This window comes from Bombina bombina, chromosome 1 (assembly GCF_027579735.1).
Source record: "Bombina bombina isolate aBomBom1 chromosome 1, aBomBom1.pri, whole genome shotgun sequence".
NCBI lineage: Eukaryota > Metazoa > Chordata > Amphibia > Anura > Bombinatoridae > Bombina > Bombina bombina.
In genome coordinates, this window is record NC_069499.1 from 201,540,039 (window position 1) to 201,556,587 (window position 16,549).

At 40.3% G+C, this 16,549-nt stretch overlaps 1 protein-coding gene across 1 annotated transcript in view; it reads left to right on the forward strand.

Moving 5' to 3' along the window:
- Positions 1 to 16,549, forward strand: part of MIA2 (MIA SH3 domain ER export factor 2) — a 598,301-nt gene that overhangs the window by 413,929 nt on the left and 167,823 nt on the right. Inside the window, exon 18 of the mRNA XM_053711462.1 lies at positions 7,384 to 7,474. Within this exon, the coding sequence (XP_053567437.1) occupies positions 7,384 to 7,474 (91 nt within the window). The remainder of the gene's footprint in view (positions 1 to 7,383; positions 7,475 to 16,549) is intronic.

Here is a 16,549-nt window from a genome sequence, read left to right on the forward strand (position 1 = left end):
TATCGGTGCCCTGCTGTCTGTAATCAGAGAACAGGGTATTGTGGTATTTCCTTATTTGGACGATATCTTGGTACTTGCTCAGTCTTTACATTTAGCAGAATCTCATACGAATCGACTTGTGTTGTTTCTTCAAGATCATGGTTGGAGGATCAATTTACCAAAAAGTTCTTTGATTCCTCAGACAAAGGTAACCTTTCTGGGTTTCCAGATGGATTCAGTGTCCATGACTCTGTCTTTAACAGACAAGAGACGTTTAAAATTGATTACAGCTTGTCGAAACCTTCAGTCACAATCATTCCCTTCGGTAGCCTTATGCATGGAAATTCTAGGTCTTATGACTGCTGCATCGGACGCGATCCCCTTTGCTCGTTTTCACATGCGACCTCTTCAGCTCTGTATGCTGAAGCAATGGTGCAAGGATTACACGAAGATATCTCAATTAATATCTTTAAAACCGATTGTTCGACACTCTCTAACATGGTGGACAGATCACCATCGTTTAATTCAGGGGGCTTCTTTTGTGCTTCCGACCTGGACTGTAATTTCAACAGATGCAAGTCTCACAGGTTGGGGAGCTGTGTGGGGATCTCTGACGGCACAAGGAGTTTGGGAATCTCAGGAGGTGAGATTACCGATCAATATTTTGGAACTCCGTGCAATTTTCAGAGCTCTTCAGTTTTGGCCTCTTCTGCAGAGAGAATCGTTCATTTGTTTTCAGACAGACAATGTCACAACTGTGGCATACATCAATCATCAAGGAGGGACTCACAGTCCTCTGGCTATGAAAGAAGTATCTCGAATTTTGGTTTGGGCGGAATCCAGCTCCTGTCTAATCTCTGCGGTTCATATTCCAGGTGTAGACAATTGGGAAGCGGATTATCTCAGTCGCCAAACGTTGCATCCGGGCGAATGGTCTCTTCACCCAGAGGTATTTCTTCAGATTGTTCAAATGTGGGAACTTCCAGAAATAGATCTGATGGCGTCCCATCTAAACAAGAAACTTCCCAGGTATCTGTCCAGATCTCGGGATCCTCAGGCGGAGGCAGTGGATGCATTATCACTTCCTTGGAAGTATCATCCTGCCTATATCTTTCCGCCTCTAGTTCTTCTTCCAAGAGTAATCTCCAAGATTCTGAAGGAATGCTCGTTTGTTCTGCTGGTAGCTCCGGCATGGCCTCACAGGTTTTGGTATGCGGATCTTGTCCGGATGGCCTCTTGCCAACCGTGGACTCTTCCGTTAAGACCAGACCTTCTGTCACAAGGTCCTTTTTTCCATCAGGATCTGAAATCCTTAAATTTAAAGGTATGGAGATTGAACGCTTGATTCTTGGTCAAAGAGGTTTCTCTGACTCTGTGATTAATACTATGTTACAGGCTCGTAAATCTGTATCTCGAGAGATATATTATAGAGTCTGGAAGACTTATATTTCTTGGTGTCTTTCTCATCATTTTTCCTGGCATTCTTTTAGAATACCGAGAATTTTACAGTTCCTTCAGGATGGTTTAGATAAGGGTTTGTCCGCAAGTTCTTTGAAAGGACAAATCTCTGCTCTTTCTGTTCTTTTTCACAGAAAGATTGCTATTCTTCCTGATATTCATTGTTTTGTACAAGCTTTGGTTCGTATAAAACCTGTCATTAAGTCAATTTCTCCTCCTTGGAGTTTGAATTTGGTTCTGGGAGCTCTTCAAGCTCCTCCGTTTGAACCTATGCATTCATTGGACATTAAATTACTTTCTTGGAAAGTTTTGTTCCTTTTGGCCATCTCTTCTGCCAGAAGAGTTTCTGAATTATCTGCTCTTTCTTGTGAGTCTCCTTTTCTGATTTTTCATCAGGATAAGGCGGTGTTGCGAACTTCTTTTGAATTTTTACCTAAAGTTGTGAATTCCAACAACATTAGTAGAGAAATTGTGGTTCCTTCATTATGTCCTAATCCTAAGAATTCTAAGGAGAAATCGTTGCATTCTTTGGATGTTGTTAGAGCTTTGAAATATTATGTTGAAGCTACGAAATCTTTTCGTAAGACTTCTAGTCTATTTGTTATCTTTTCCGGTTCTAGAAAAGGCCAGAAAGCTTCTGCCATTTCTTTGGCATCTTGGTTGAAATCTTTAATTCATCTTGCCTATGTTGAGTCGGGTAAAACTCCGCCTCAGAGAATTACAGCTCATTCTACTAGGTCAGTTTCTACTTCCTGGGCGTTTAGGAATGAAGCTTCGGTTGACCAGATCTGCAAAGCAGCGACTTGGTCCTCTTTGCATACTTTTACTAAATTCTACCATTTTGATGTATTTTCTTCTTCTGAAGCAGTTTTTGGTAGAAAAGTACTTCAGGCAGCGGTTTCAGTTTGAATCTTCTGCTTATGTTTTTCGTTAAACTTTATTTTGGGTGTGGATTATTTTCAGCAGGAATTGGCTGTCTTTATTTTATCCCTCCCTCTCTAGTGACTCTTGTGTGGAAAGATCCACTTCTTGGGTAGTCATTATCCCATACGTCACTAGCTCATGGACTCTTGCTAATTACATGAAAGAAAACATAATTTATGTAAGAACTTACCTGATAAATTCATTTCTTTCATATTAGCAAGAGTCCATGAGGCCCGCCCTTTTTTTGTGGTGGTTATGATTTTGTATAAAGCACAATTATTCCAATTCCTTATTTTATATGCTTTCGCACTTTTTTTCTTATCACCCCACTTCTTGGCTATTCGTTAAACTGAATTGTGGGTGTGGTGAGGGGTGTATTTGTAGGCATTTTGAGGTTTGGGAAACTTTGCCCCTCCTGGTAGGAATGTTTATCCCATACGTCACTAGCTCATGGACTCTTGCTAATATGAAAGAAATGAATTTATCAGGTAAGTTCTTACATAAATTATGTTATTCCGTTGTATCTCGTGAGTTGCTAAACAAAGTGACTGTCAGTTTTAGAGTTGATATTCCTAACTGTGAGTTTCTAATGATCTTGAGTCACTATTCATGCATATATACAGCGTTATTATCACTATCCAAATTTACTAGTGCACATAAATTTTCAAATGTTCATTATATGTTGCTTTATATGAGCTGCGTGCGGCAGGTCTCTAAGAGTTTTGTTTGTGGTTAAAGCGTACATGCATTAATATGTGACACCTGTTTATGTTTGTTCATTCACACTGTATACATGCGTCTATTTTCACTCAGTTACTTTATATGAGTTACATATGGCAGGTCTCTAATAGTTTACACCAATATGTGATACCTGCTTGCGTTTATTCATTCACACTATATAAATATATCTATTTCCACTCATACATTGTTTGCTGTTTACATACACACTTTGAGGTTGATTGCTATATCGGGATAAGTATAACCACTATATATAAAGATTTCGCAATGAGAGTCTCCTTATAAACCTTCTGTTTATATGGCAATCATCACCTGGTATTCTGTAATAGATATAGTGTCAACGCTCCACTGAGTCAGTGGTACCACCCCCAATCCTTAAGACTGGTTTACAATGTGTGATATAATTTAATAATGATAATTTAACAACTATGATAGATTAAAGTTAAAACAACAACTAATGGGACCCCATCGTCCCACACAATCCCCCTGACGCGTTTCGCCTGTTTAGGTTTAGGCGCACTTTAAACCTTGAACCAATAGGGCTTCAGTTACACGCATCATCTACTGACCGGTGAAAGCGACAGGTCTGGCGAGGACGCCGAAGGATCAGTGAGTACTATTTACGAGTTAAACCACTTGCACCTAATGTGTTGACCGCAACAATTCTAACTTTCCCAGAAGTACTAATCGTGGTCCATCTCTATGGCACATACGAGTCAAGTCACTATGTATCCAATAACTGTGTATCCATTTACCTTAATCAAATATTTAAATTGCTCATTATCAGGGATTTTAAAAGGACTGCCTAGTACAAACAAAAGGGACGGATTTATCAACGTATCCACTTCTAAGAGAGGTGTAGACACTTGTCAATTTTAACTTTCACAAATGAACAAATTTAGATATCTTTTTTGAGAGACACGCATTTTTAGAGATCTATTTTAACGCTGTTTAACCGCTTCTAAATAAATTTAAGGTTCGTTAACATTTATTCAGAAATCAAATGTATATAAAGTTATGTACGAATTGAAGCTTATAATTGATTAGTAACACTTTTATCAATAAGTTTTTTTATTATAGATATTTTAACCCATTTAGAGCGTTTAGATTATTTAGACACCGGTGTCGTTACGTTTATTGAATTAATTATATATTTTTAAGTTGAGTAGCCTTGTATAAGAATTGTTGGATGAATTATTGTTGTTCATGTATTTTAGACACTATTATATTCTCTTATACCATTGTACGGATTTATACACCATTGTACGGATTTATACTTCATTTCAAAGGCCAAATTTTATCTGCATCCTATGATACTATTTGCACTAACAATTAATACATAGTAGGCTGTGAGGCGCCACCCACACCCTACATATTAGATAGTCTTTGTTTTGATTGCACATTGTTGGGAAGTACGATCAGTGGGTAGGCTAGTACTGTGCACTATTAGTTCAGTGGACACAACCGTTGTTTCTTAGAATGTTTGATACACAGAATATATCCATAAAGATAACCATTGTGTTCCTAATTTATAAATAAATTGTACTTATTATTTAACAAATAAGTTGTCCTCTACTCACCTACAATTATTACTTCTCGACTGGTACATATATACTCCGCTTTTAGCGCCCTCCTATATTTCTTCCTTTTGTATTTTACTTTTGGTGGTTCACATGGAAGGTAACACTCAGGAGAGGCAGTGAGTCTTGTTTAGTGCTACACTTCTTTTTTTACTTCATAGCCTTCCTCCTGGAAGCTGGTCATTGAGAGTTCCTGTTCAGGTGGTTTGAGGTTTTTTTGGAGAGCTCTTTTCTAGCTGCTGGGATAGTTATCCTGTTTCTGCTGTCTCAGCCTGTCTAGCCTGCAGGTCTAGATAGGTTATGAGGCAATGGGGGACTTATGGTTTTCATGGAGTACCTTAGGGTATAGTACAGAATCAGGGCTAGAAGGGTGTTCCTTGTGTATGGATTCTTTTTCTTCGTTCCTTGTGTTCTAGGGAGCTTGTCCCCTGGGCGTTACTATTGTAAGAAAACCATGGTTGTTCTATAGTTGTTGAGTGGGAAAAGTTCCTTTGCATTTTTCTTGGACACTGTTTTTCCTTTTGGGGGCAGATGCAGTCCTTGTCTTTGGCCGGGTACCTTCTTGGGAGTCGTGACCCGGACGCCTCGAAGGTTGTTTGGGCTTGATGGACTATAGGTCTGAGTGGTTTTTAGTTTGACTTTGCCGGCGGTGTTACTAATGTGCAGTTACCTTGACAGAATGACTGGGGGATGAGGGAAGTGGGGGAGGTATTTAAGCTTTTGGCTGGGGTGTCTTTGCCTCCTCCTGGTGGCCAGGTTCAGTATTTCCCAAAAGTAATGAATGCAGCTGTGGATTCTTTCCTTCAGAAGAAAATGAAATTATCAGGTAAGCATAACTTATGTTTTTTCTACGGTTCTATGGCTCTTTTAGTGCACAGGTTCTTTGTGCTACTAATTAGAGGAAGTGTTTTAGCAGTGGCCAGGTCTCTAAGAATTGCAGTGGTGCCATGCCTAGGTAATACCTTGGTTCTGGTGTCATCTTTTACTTAGCCATAGCCAGGTCTCATGTTAGTTCCATGGACTTTTTTCCTTTTTGCTATTCATCATCTAAGATCTTTAAGGTATTTTAAGACTATGGTTCGGATTCCTCTCAGGGGATAGTCCTCATCATCCTGTCTAGAGACCATTACTATCCTGATGGCTCTGCCAGGACCATATGTCTCAAGGTACTTGTCTTTTAAGACCATTTTGATAGATTGTGTCTTTGTATGTCAGCCTTTTGACTGGGGTGCTCTTTAGGGTCCTTTAAGTGGGATCCTGATCTTGGATGGAGTCTGTGGTCCTTCTAAATTATTTATAATTGGAATCAATCTCGTGCAAAGAAAAGATAGGGGGCGCTCTTGAGAAATAAAGTATGGATAAATTGTAATGCACTAAGTTTAAAAATTAAACTCTAGTGGTTAAAAGATATACAAAATAAGAAATATAGTATAAAATAAGTAAGTAAGTACAAGTGATAATGGACAACCAATAATAATATAAATATCTTAAGTGAGTATACAATAGTGTATTAGAGAATAAACTAAATTGTTGATGAACTCTTCCGGCAAACAATAATTATCACAATGTTTAGAAATTTATAAGTAACTTAGGATGGTATCAATACAAATGTAAGAGGATTTCCAGAAAGGCAGCTATCTGTAGAGGATCAAGGCCACGATCTAATGTCAGTAATCTGCAGTGAAAAGAGAAGAGCAGAAGCGCCAAATGGCCCCATATTGTAGGGAAATAGAGGTCAAAATACAGGTGATGTTTTCACTCACATTTGGTCTTACACCCCTAATGGTGTAGAAGGAGCAGTCTGGGATCAATTGACAGTCACCCAGAAGACTGGTCTCTGATCAAGGTGTAGTGACCTGTAGAGGGTGGTATAAAGCACAAGAGGGTGCCTATATGGCCTGGTACCGTTGGAACAGAATATATGGTAAGTATGTATTATATCCACTCACATTTGGTAGAGCACCTCCCTTGGTGCTGTAGAGGCAAGCTGGGATCAATATGGTCACCCAGTAGTCTTAAAACTCCAGCCGATCAGGAACTCAACGAATCGAACAAGAGCCCAACAGACCTTTGTCTTCTTGTTGATGCCTCCTCCTACTTGAGGGACTGGGACAGGAAGTAAAGGTCACTTTTGTCGGCTGTGTAATCAAGCTTTTAGTCCGCGAGCAGCGCTTCCTTTCTAAGATCAAACACAGAATTCACTTCCAGTCACTTCTCCGTTTGTCAAAGACTAAAAATCCTGCAGCGTACTTTATCCTCTGGGTTTGATGGATTCTTTCAAACACTAAAATACAATACACACTGTACGTACAAAAAAACGATGAATTAAAGTTATATTGATTTTCATAGATGAGTATAATATGTGATTGTTAACAACGTAACTTTACCATCACTTTAATCTTTGCTGGGGTGTTCTTTGCCTCCTCCTGGTGGCCAGGAGTTGAATTCCCACTACTAATTAGAATGGATTCGTGGACTCTCCATGCTAGGAAAGAAAATAATTTATCAGGTAAGCATACATTTTGTTTTTTACTTCTCTTCCTATTTTCATGCATTTTATTAACTCCTGTCTGACGAAAATATTGTTTCTTCTAAATATGACTATTTTTAAGTTTTATATGTGTTTTTTTTTTTTTTTTGCTGCTATTAGGGAAAAAAATACTTGAAATTATTATATTGACTTTATACTATTCCATTTTTCTAGTTAAATGCATCTTTAAGAACTGTGGAGACTGAAAAGAAACAGCTGTATGACAATCTAACTGATGAAATGAAAGCAAAACAACAGCTTTTTGGTAATTTATTAAAAGGCACTGCATACTGAATTGTTTTATATACCCACCCATGATACTGGATACAAAATCCTCATGTCACTTATCAGTAATAAGGTGATTCTTTTAGTAAAAAAACATAACTTTTGAGTAATGGCCTCTTGCTCACTTACTAAATAGGCATTGTATTGCAGAAATTACATTCTCTAATGCGTTAGAGCATTTTAGCTCTACTGACCATGCAAGTTTGTGTTTAACCCCAGCAAAGTGGTCAAACACATAGCTAAAGTACTCTTTGGGAGACAAACGAAACTTCTGATCTTGATAGGACATGGCAGTTACTGATTGGCTCACGGGCAAAGTCCACTAAGGACCAGCAGTTCTCTACAGCTCCTAAACAGTACTTTGTGTTTAACCTCATTGCGAATGTTAAACACATAGACTTGCCGGTCCAATAGTGCTAAAATAACATGCTCTAATGAATTGGAGCATGTCATTTTTGCATTGCAATGCCCCTTTAAATGTAGTATCTTTACTGGATGATTATGTAGGTGCTATGTGTATTTAAATACATAATAATTGCATCTCCCCTTAACTAGAAAATAACATTTCCCATTTCACCGTGACTTGTTCTACCTCTCATTTACTAGAAAGATACAAAACTAAAAATTTTAAATACTTATTCTAAACATTGTTCACCTTTGAACTCGATACAAATCAGTAGATTTTCTTCCATAGTAAAAGGTCAGTATTAGTTCAGAATGGCTGAGCAGATGAAGGCTGGTTGGTTATATATATTCTTACATATATTCTTATTCAAAGGTTATTTTTTACCAGTTTGTGGTATATTAATTTATTTTATTTTATCTTTGAACTCGTCAGACACATTAGCAGGTCAACTTCTTTTTTTCCTGTTATATAATCATTTGTCTGGCAGGGATATATTTTTCTGTTATAGAAAAAACATACGTTTCCTTAAAATAACTGGGGTTATAAAATAATCCATGATTAATTTTTGTTTAAAGAGATTCCATTAGAAACTGCGCTTTTAATTAGATATGTACATTTGTGCACTTCAGGAGTAGACAAATTCTAAACATGGCAGATTTATTATTTTAACTTTTGTCATCACTGAAAAGTTTCAGGTAAGCCAATTCAGTAGTTTTTTTTAACTATTTGAAAATCAAAAAGTGTAATTTTGAAAATGTTTACCCATAGCTGCAGTCAAAACAAGATAATGGAATGTAGTAAAATGTATGAGACAATCTTGTATTTATTTTGAATACAATTTCAAAAGATCAGTTTCTCCAACATTGGTGTGTCCGGTCCACGGCGTCATCCTTACTTGTGGGAATATCTCTTCCCCAACAGGAAATGGCAAAGAGTCCCAGCAAAGCTGGCCATATAGTCCCTCCTAGGCTCCGCCCACCCCAGTCATTCTCTTTGCCGTTGCACAGGCAACATCTCCACGGAGATGGTTAAGAGTATGTGGTGTTTAGTTGTAGTTTTTTATTCTACTATCAAGAGTTTGTTATTTTAAAATAGTGCTGGTATGTACTATTTACTCTGAAACAGAAAAAGATGAAGAATTCTGTTTGTGAGAGGAAGATGATTTTAGCAGACAGTAACTAAAATCCTTTGCTGTTTCCACATAGGACTGTTGAGATGAAGTAACTTCAGTTGGGGGAAACAGTTAGCAGACTTTTCTGCTTAAGGTATGACTAGCCATATTTCTAACAAGACTGTGTAATGCTGGAAGGCTGTCATTTCCCCTCATGGGGACCGGTAAGCCATTTTATTAGTCTCAAGCAGAATAAAGGGCTTAATATGGGCTATAAAACTGGTAGACACTTTTATGGGCAAAATCGATTGCTTTATTTGAGCATTTTATACATGTTTATGCTGGTATTTCACACTTATAAACTTGGGGAACGTTTTTTAACGTCAGGCACTATGTTAGACACCTTTTCCAGTCAGGAAGGGCCTTCCCAGTTGTAGGCTGAGCCTCCTTTTCGCGCCATTACTGCGCAGTTGTTTTTGAGAGCAAGACATGCAGATGCATGTGTGAGGATCTGAAGATAGTTGGAAAAGTTCCTAGAAGGCGTCATTTGGTATCGTATTCCCCTCTGGGCTTGGTAAAGTCGCAGCAAAGGCTGTAGCTGGGACTGTAGAGGGGTTAAAACGGTGTGCAATACCTTTAATGCTTTAAGACACTGTGGTGAAATTTTGGTAAATTTTGAACAATTCCTTCATATTTTTTCACATATTCAGTAATAAAGTGTGCTCTGTTTAAAATTTAAAGAGACAGTAACGGTTTTGTTTTAAAACGGTTTTTGTGCTTTACTGACAAGTTTAAGCCTGTTTAACATGTCTGTGCCTTCAGATAAGCTATGTTCTATATGTATGAAAGTCAATGTGTCTCCCCCTTCAAAATTATGTGATAATTGTGCCATAGCGTCCAAACAAAGTAAGGACAGTACTGTCACAGATAATGAAGTTGCCCAAGATGATTCATCAGATGAAGGGAGTAGACATGGTTCTACATCATCTCCTTCTGTGTCTATACCAGTTTTGCCCACGCAGGAGGCCCCTAGTACTTCTAGCGCGCCAATGCTTATTACCATGCAACAATTGACGGCTGTAATGGATAACTCCATAGCGAATATTTTATCCAAAATGCCTGCATATCAGAGAAAGCGCGATTGCTCTGTTTTAAACACTGAAGAGCAGGAGGGCGCTGATGATAATTGTTCTGTCATACCCTCACACCAATCTGAAGGGGCCATGAGGGAGGTTTTGTCAGATGGGGAAATTTCAGATTCAGGAAAAATTTCTCAACAGGCTGAACCTGATGTTGTGACATTTAAATTTAAATTAGAACATCTCCACGCACTGCTTAAGGAGGTGTTATCTACTCTGGATGATTGTGACAACCTGGTCATTCCAGAAAAATTATGCAAGATGGACAAGTTCCTAGAGGTTCCGGTGCACCCCAACGCTTTTCCTATACCCAAGCGGGTGGCGGACATAGTGAATAAGGAGTGGGAGAAGCCCGGCATACCTTTTGTTCCCCCTCCTATATTTAAGAAATTATTTCCTATGGTCGACCCCAGAAAGGACTTATGGCAGACAGTCCCTAAGGTCGAGGGTGCAGTTTCTACTCTAAACAAGCGCACTACTATTCCTATCGAGGATAATTGTGCTTTCAAGTATCCTATGGATAAAAAATTGGAGGGTTTGCTTAAAAAGATTTTTGTACAGCAAGGTTACCTTCTTCAACCCATTTCGTGCATTGTTCCTGTCACTACAGCAGCGTGGTTCTGGTTCGAGGAACTAGAAAAGTCGCTCAGTAGAGAGACTCCATATGAGGAGGTTATGGACAGAGTTCACGCACTTAAGTTGGCTAACTCTTTTATTTTAGATGCCGCTTTGCAATAGCTAGATTAGCGGCGAAAACTTCAGGGTTTGCAATTGTGGCGCACAGAGCGCTTTGGCTAAAGTCTTGGTCAGCGGATGTATCATCCAAGACAAAATTGCTTAATATCCCCTTCAAGGGTAAAACTCTCTTTGGGCCAGAATTGAAAGAGATTATCTCAGACATCACTGGGGGAAAGGGCCATGCCCTCCCACAAGATAGGCCTTTCAAAGCCAAGAATAAGTCTAATTTTCGTTCCTTTCGTAATTTCAGGAACGGACCGGCCTCTAATTCTGCATCCTCTAAGCAAGAGGGTAATGCCTCACAGACCAAACCAGCCTGGAAACCGATGCAAGGCTGGAACAAGGGTAAGCAGGCCAAGAAGCCTGCCGCTGCTAACAAAACAGCATGAAGGAGTAGCCCCCGATCCGGGACCGGATCTAGTGGGGGGCAGACTCTCTCTCTTTGCTCAGGCTTGGGCAAGAGATGTTCAGGATCCCTGGACGCTAGAAATTGTTTCTCAGGGTTATCTTCTGGAATTCAAGGAACAACCCCCAAGGGGAAGGTTCCACATGTCTCACTTATCCTCAAACCAAATAAAGAGACAGGCGTTCTTACATTGTGTAGAAGACCTGTTACAGATGGGAGTGATACACCCAGTTCCAATGACTGAACAAGGAATGGGATTTTACTCAAATCTGTTCGTAGTTCCCAAAAAAGAGGGAACCTTCAGACCAATTCTGGATTTAAAGATCCTAAAGAAATTTCTCAGGGTGCCATCGTTCAAAATGGAAACCATTCGAACTATTCTACCTACTATCCAGGAAGGTCAATTTATGACTACCGTGGATCTAAAGGATGCGTACCTACATATTCCTATCCACAAAGAACATCATCAGTTCCTAAGGTTCGCCTTTCTGGACAAACATTACCAGTTTGTGGCCCTCCCATTCGGGTTAGCCACTGCTCCAAGGATTTTCACAAAGGTACTCGGGTCCCTTCTAGCGGTTCTAAGACCGAGGGGCATTGCAGTAGTACCATACTTGGACGACATTCTAATACAAGCGTCGTCCCTTTCAAAAGCAAAGGCTCATACAGACATCGTTCTGGCCTTTCTTCGATCTCACGGATGGAAGGTGAACATAGAAAAAAGTTCTCTGTCTCCGTCGACAAGAGTTCCCTTCTTGGGAACAATAATAGATTCCTTAGAAATGAGGATTTTTCTGACAGATGTCAGAAAGTCAAAACTTCTAAGCGCTTGTCAAGTTCTTCATTCTGTTCCACGTCCTTCAATAGCTCAGTGCATGGAAGTAGTAGGGTTGATGGTTGCAGCAATGGACATAGTTCCTTTTGCACAAATTCATCTAAGACCATTACAACTGTGCATGCTGAAACAGTGGAATGGGGACTATACAGACTTGTCTCCAGTGATTCAAGTAGATCAGAAGACCAGAGATTCACTCTGTTGGTGGCTAACCCTGGACCACCTATCCCAGGGAATGAGCTTCCGCAGACCAGAGTGGGTCATCGTCACGACCGACGCCAGTCTAGTGGGCTGGGGCGCGGTCTGGGAATCCCTGAAAGCTCAGGGACTATGGTCTCGGGAAGAGTCTCTTCTCCCGATAAACATTCTGGAACTAAGAGCGATATTCAATGCTCTCAGGGCTTGGCCTCAGCTAGCAATGGCCAGATTCATAAGATTCCAATCAGACAACATGACGACTGTTGCGTATCTCAATCATCAGGGGGGAACAAGGAGTTCCCTGGCAATGAAAGAAGTGACCAAAATAATACAATGGGCGGAGGATCACTCCTGCCACCTATCTGCGATCCACATTCCAGGTGTGGAAAACTGGGAAGCGGATTATTTGAGTCGTCAGACATTCCATCCGGGGGAGTGGGAACTCCACCCGGAGATCTTTGCCCAGTTGACGCAACTATGGGGCATTCCAGATATGGATCTGATGGTGTCTCGTCAGAACTTCAAGGTTCCTTGCTACGGGTCCAGATCCAGGGATCCCAAGGCGACTCTAGTGGATGCACTAGTAGCGCCTTGGTCCTTTAACCTAGCTTATGTGTTTCCACCGTTTCCTCTCATTCCCAGGCTGGTAGCCAGGATCAAACAGGAGAGGGCCTCGGTGATCTTGATAGCTCCTGCGTGGCCACGCAGGACTTGGTATGCAGACCTGGTGAATATGTCATCGGCTCCACCATGGAAGCTACCTTTGAGACAGGACCTTCTTGTTCAGGGTCCATTCGAACATCCAAATCTGGTCTCCCTCCAGCTGACGGCTTGGAGATTGAACGCTTGATTCTATCAAAGCGTGGTTTTTCAGATTCTGTGATAGATACTCTGGTTCAAGCCAGAAAACCGGTAACTAGAAAGATTTACCATAAAATATGGAAAAGATATATCTGCTGGTGTGAATCCAAGGGATTCCCATGGAATAGGATAAAAATTCCTAAGATTCTTTCCTTTCTACAAGAAGGTTTGGATAAAGGATTATCTGCGAGTTCTCTAAAGGGACAGATTTCTGCTTTATCTGTCTTACTACACAAACGACTGGCAGTTGTGCCAGATGTTCAAGCATTTGTTCAGGCTTTGGTTAGGATCAAGCCTGTTTACAGACCTTTGACTCCTCCCTGGAGTTTAAATCTAGTTCTTTCAGTTCTTCAAGGGGTTCCGTTTGAACCTTTACATTCCATAGATATTAAGTTGTTATCTTGGAAAGTTTTGTTTTTGGTTGCTATTTCTTCTGCTAGAAGAGTTTCTGAGTTATCTGCTCTACAGTGTACTCCGCCCTATCTGGTGTTCCATTCAGATAAGGTTGTTTTGCGTACTAAGCCTGGTTTTCTACCAAAGGTTGTTTCCAACAAAAATATTAATCAGGAGATAATTGTACCTTCTTTGTGTCCGAATCCAGTTTCAAAGAAGGAACGTTTGCTACACAATTTAGATGTAGTCCGTGCTCTAAAATTCTACTTAGAAGCTACAAAAGAGTTCAGACAAACTTCTTCTCTGTTTGTCGTCTATTCTGGTAAAAGGAGAGGTCAAAAAGCAACTTCTACCTCTCTTTCCTTTTGGCTTAAAAGCATCATCCGATTGGCTTATGAGACTGCCGGAGGGCAGCCTCCTGAAAGAATCACAGCTCACTCCACTAGGGCTGTAGCTTCCACATGGGCCTTCAAGAACGAGGCTTCTGTTGATCAGATATGTAAGGCAGCGACTTGGTCTTCACTGCACACTTTTGCCAAATTTTACAAATTTGATACTTTTGCTTCTTCGGAGGCTATTTTTGGGAGAAAGGTTTTGCAAGCCGTGGTGCCTTTTTGTTTAGGTAACCTGATTTGCTCCCTCCCTTCATCCGTGTCCTAAAGCTTTGGTATTGGTTCCCACAAGTAAGGATGACGCCGTGGACCGGACACACCAATGTTGGAGAAAACAGAATTTATGCTTACCTGATAAATTACTTTCTCCAACGGTGTGTCCGGTCCACGGCCCGCCCTGGTTTTTTAATCAGGTCTGATGAATTATTTTCTCTATCTACAGTCACCACGGCACCCTATGGTTTCTCCTCTTTTTTCCTCCTGTCCGTCGGTCGAATGACTGGGGTGGGCGGAGCCTAGGAGGGACTATATGGCCAGCTTTGCTGGGACTCTTTGCCATTTCCTGTTGGGGAAGAGATATTCCCACAAGTAAGGATGACGCCGTGGACCTGACACACCGTTGGAGAAAGTAATTTATCAGGTAAGCATAAATTCTGTTTTCTTTAAATTTGTTATATAATTTTGCTAATCATTCAGTTGCTGCGGTTTTACTGCATGAATCTCCAAAAGACAAGTACAACTTGGTGTACAAGACAAGTACCTGGCTTATGTTGACAAGGTTTGTTGTTCTTACTTACATAAACATTGGCTGAAACTGTGAAACAATGTATTGCAGAGGTAACACAGATTTCCTTCAATTGGCAGTGAGAGTCCACGATAACATTCATAAGCAATGGGAAATACTATTCCTGGCCACCAGGAGGAGGCAAAGATACTCCAGACCGCAGAGGAGCTCCCTCGGCCCTACTACAGTTTCTTAGGCTTCGAATGATACGGACATCCCTGTCCAACAGCCCATAAATACGGAGAGCGGCTCAGCTCTGGCTGGTGTGGGCCGTCTAACCGATAATCTTACGGGAGGTATTGAGGCGGCTGTGAATGCTGCCCTGAACGCTAGACAGGTATCAAGGAAAAGGAAGAGAAAGGTTAAACATTGTTCTCAGACATGTAGCCCTGGTGTAACGGCGGAGGACGCAACCAATAGTTTTGGGCAACCTTCTGAGGATGACTCCTAATTAACTCTAAAGGACAAATGTCTCCCTCTGACCCTTCTGATGTTGAGTTGGATGAGGACTCAGTGAAGTGGACGATTAAAAAAACAGTAGAATTAGACATAACTAGATCCATAAACCCCCAACTATGGATCTAGTTATGTCTAATTCTACTGTTTTTTGATCTTATCCATCATTTTTATCGAGTATCATTTTTATAGAGTATTAATTCATTTTATGTGTATTAATTGGTCTGTCCCGTTTATGTTTATGGTTTTAATATATGCTGATTAAATACTATTTTAACTTATTCAGTCCTTCATTTCTCAGATTAAGATCATATTGTCTGTTGGACTTGCAAATTTAAGTCACACCCTGACCAATCATACCCAGTGGTGTATAACCACATTTGTAACCTGGTGTATACCTAAGCCATTGGTGCTCCTATATATCATCTGTTTTCTATCTTGTGTAGGACCCAGTTAGGGGGTCTATTTATAGTGTAGCCGGTATACTTATCTAGGTGCTAGTCACTTATTTCAAGCATTCTGTCACACTGGTTAAGAAATCTAGAATGAAGACACAGTATTTTAAGTAAGATGACTGAATCACAACTGCTGAGATGGGGAATAAGTAATAATATGCAAATAAATGTTTGTAGCAAGAAGATACTGAAAACCACAATAGTCACAGGGTATGTGAAGGCAGGTTTCATGTATCAGCAGGCTGTAATTATTGTAAGGATGTGTATAGTAATGTTAACCCTATGGCAGGCGGATAAAAGTGGATGTGCAGCAGTCTGCAGGGAAGACATAAACCATATATCCTTAGAAAAGGGGTAACTTGTTAATATAAACTCTTACATGTAAGATATGGAAATATGGAGGACACATATAATGATAATTAGGACTCAGCAAGAAATGGTAAGTATGGAGGAGTGAGAAACAGTAGGTAACGATAAATACTGAATTTGAGAGAGAGCCAACTTAATAACGGAGCACAGAGGAGGATAAGACTGCTTAATGTAAGTAACCGTAGTTTAGATAACATTAGTTTTAAGGCACTATGCAAGGTTTAAGATAACTCACAGTGTTTTCTCAAGTGCGGGTTAGAGCAGTATGCTGAGCGGCAGAGCAGCTGGCGTGTGACGTCACTGCGGTCGTGGCAGAGCTCCGTAGCAGCGATGAGACAGATGAATGGTGCGGCACTATACCGGTGAACAAACAGCTTGAAAACTTTAGGAGTAGATTGGAAGTAGATGTTACAAGCAGTCCCAATTAACAAGTGGTTGTCAGCAGAAAGGAGTTCAAGCAGATAAAAAGGTTAATCTTGAATAAGTAACAGGATTTCAGCAAAATTGAATGA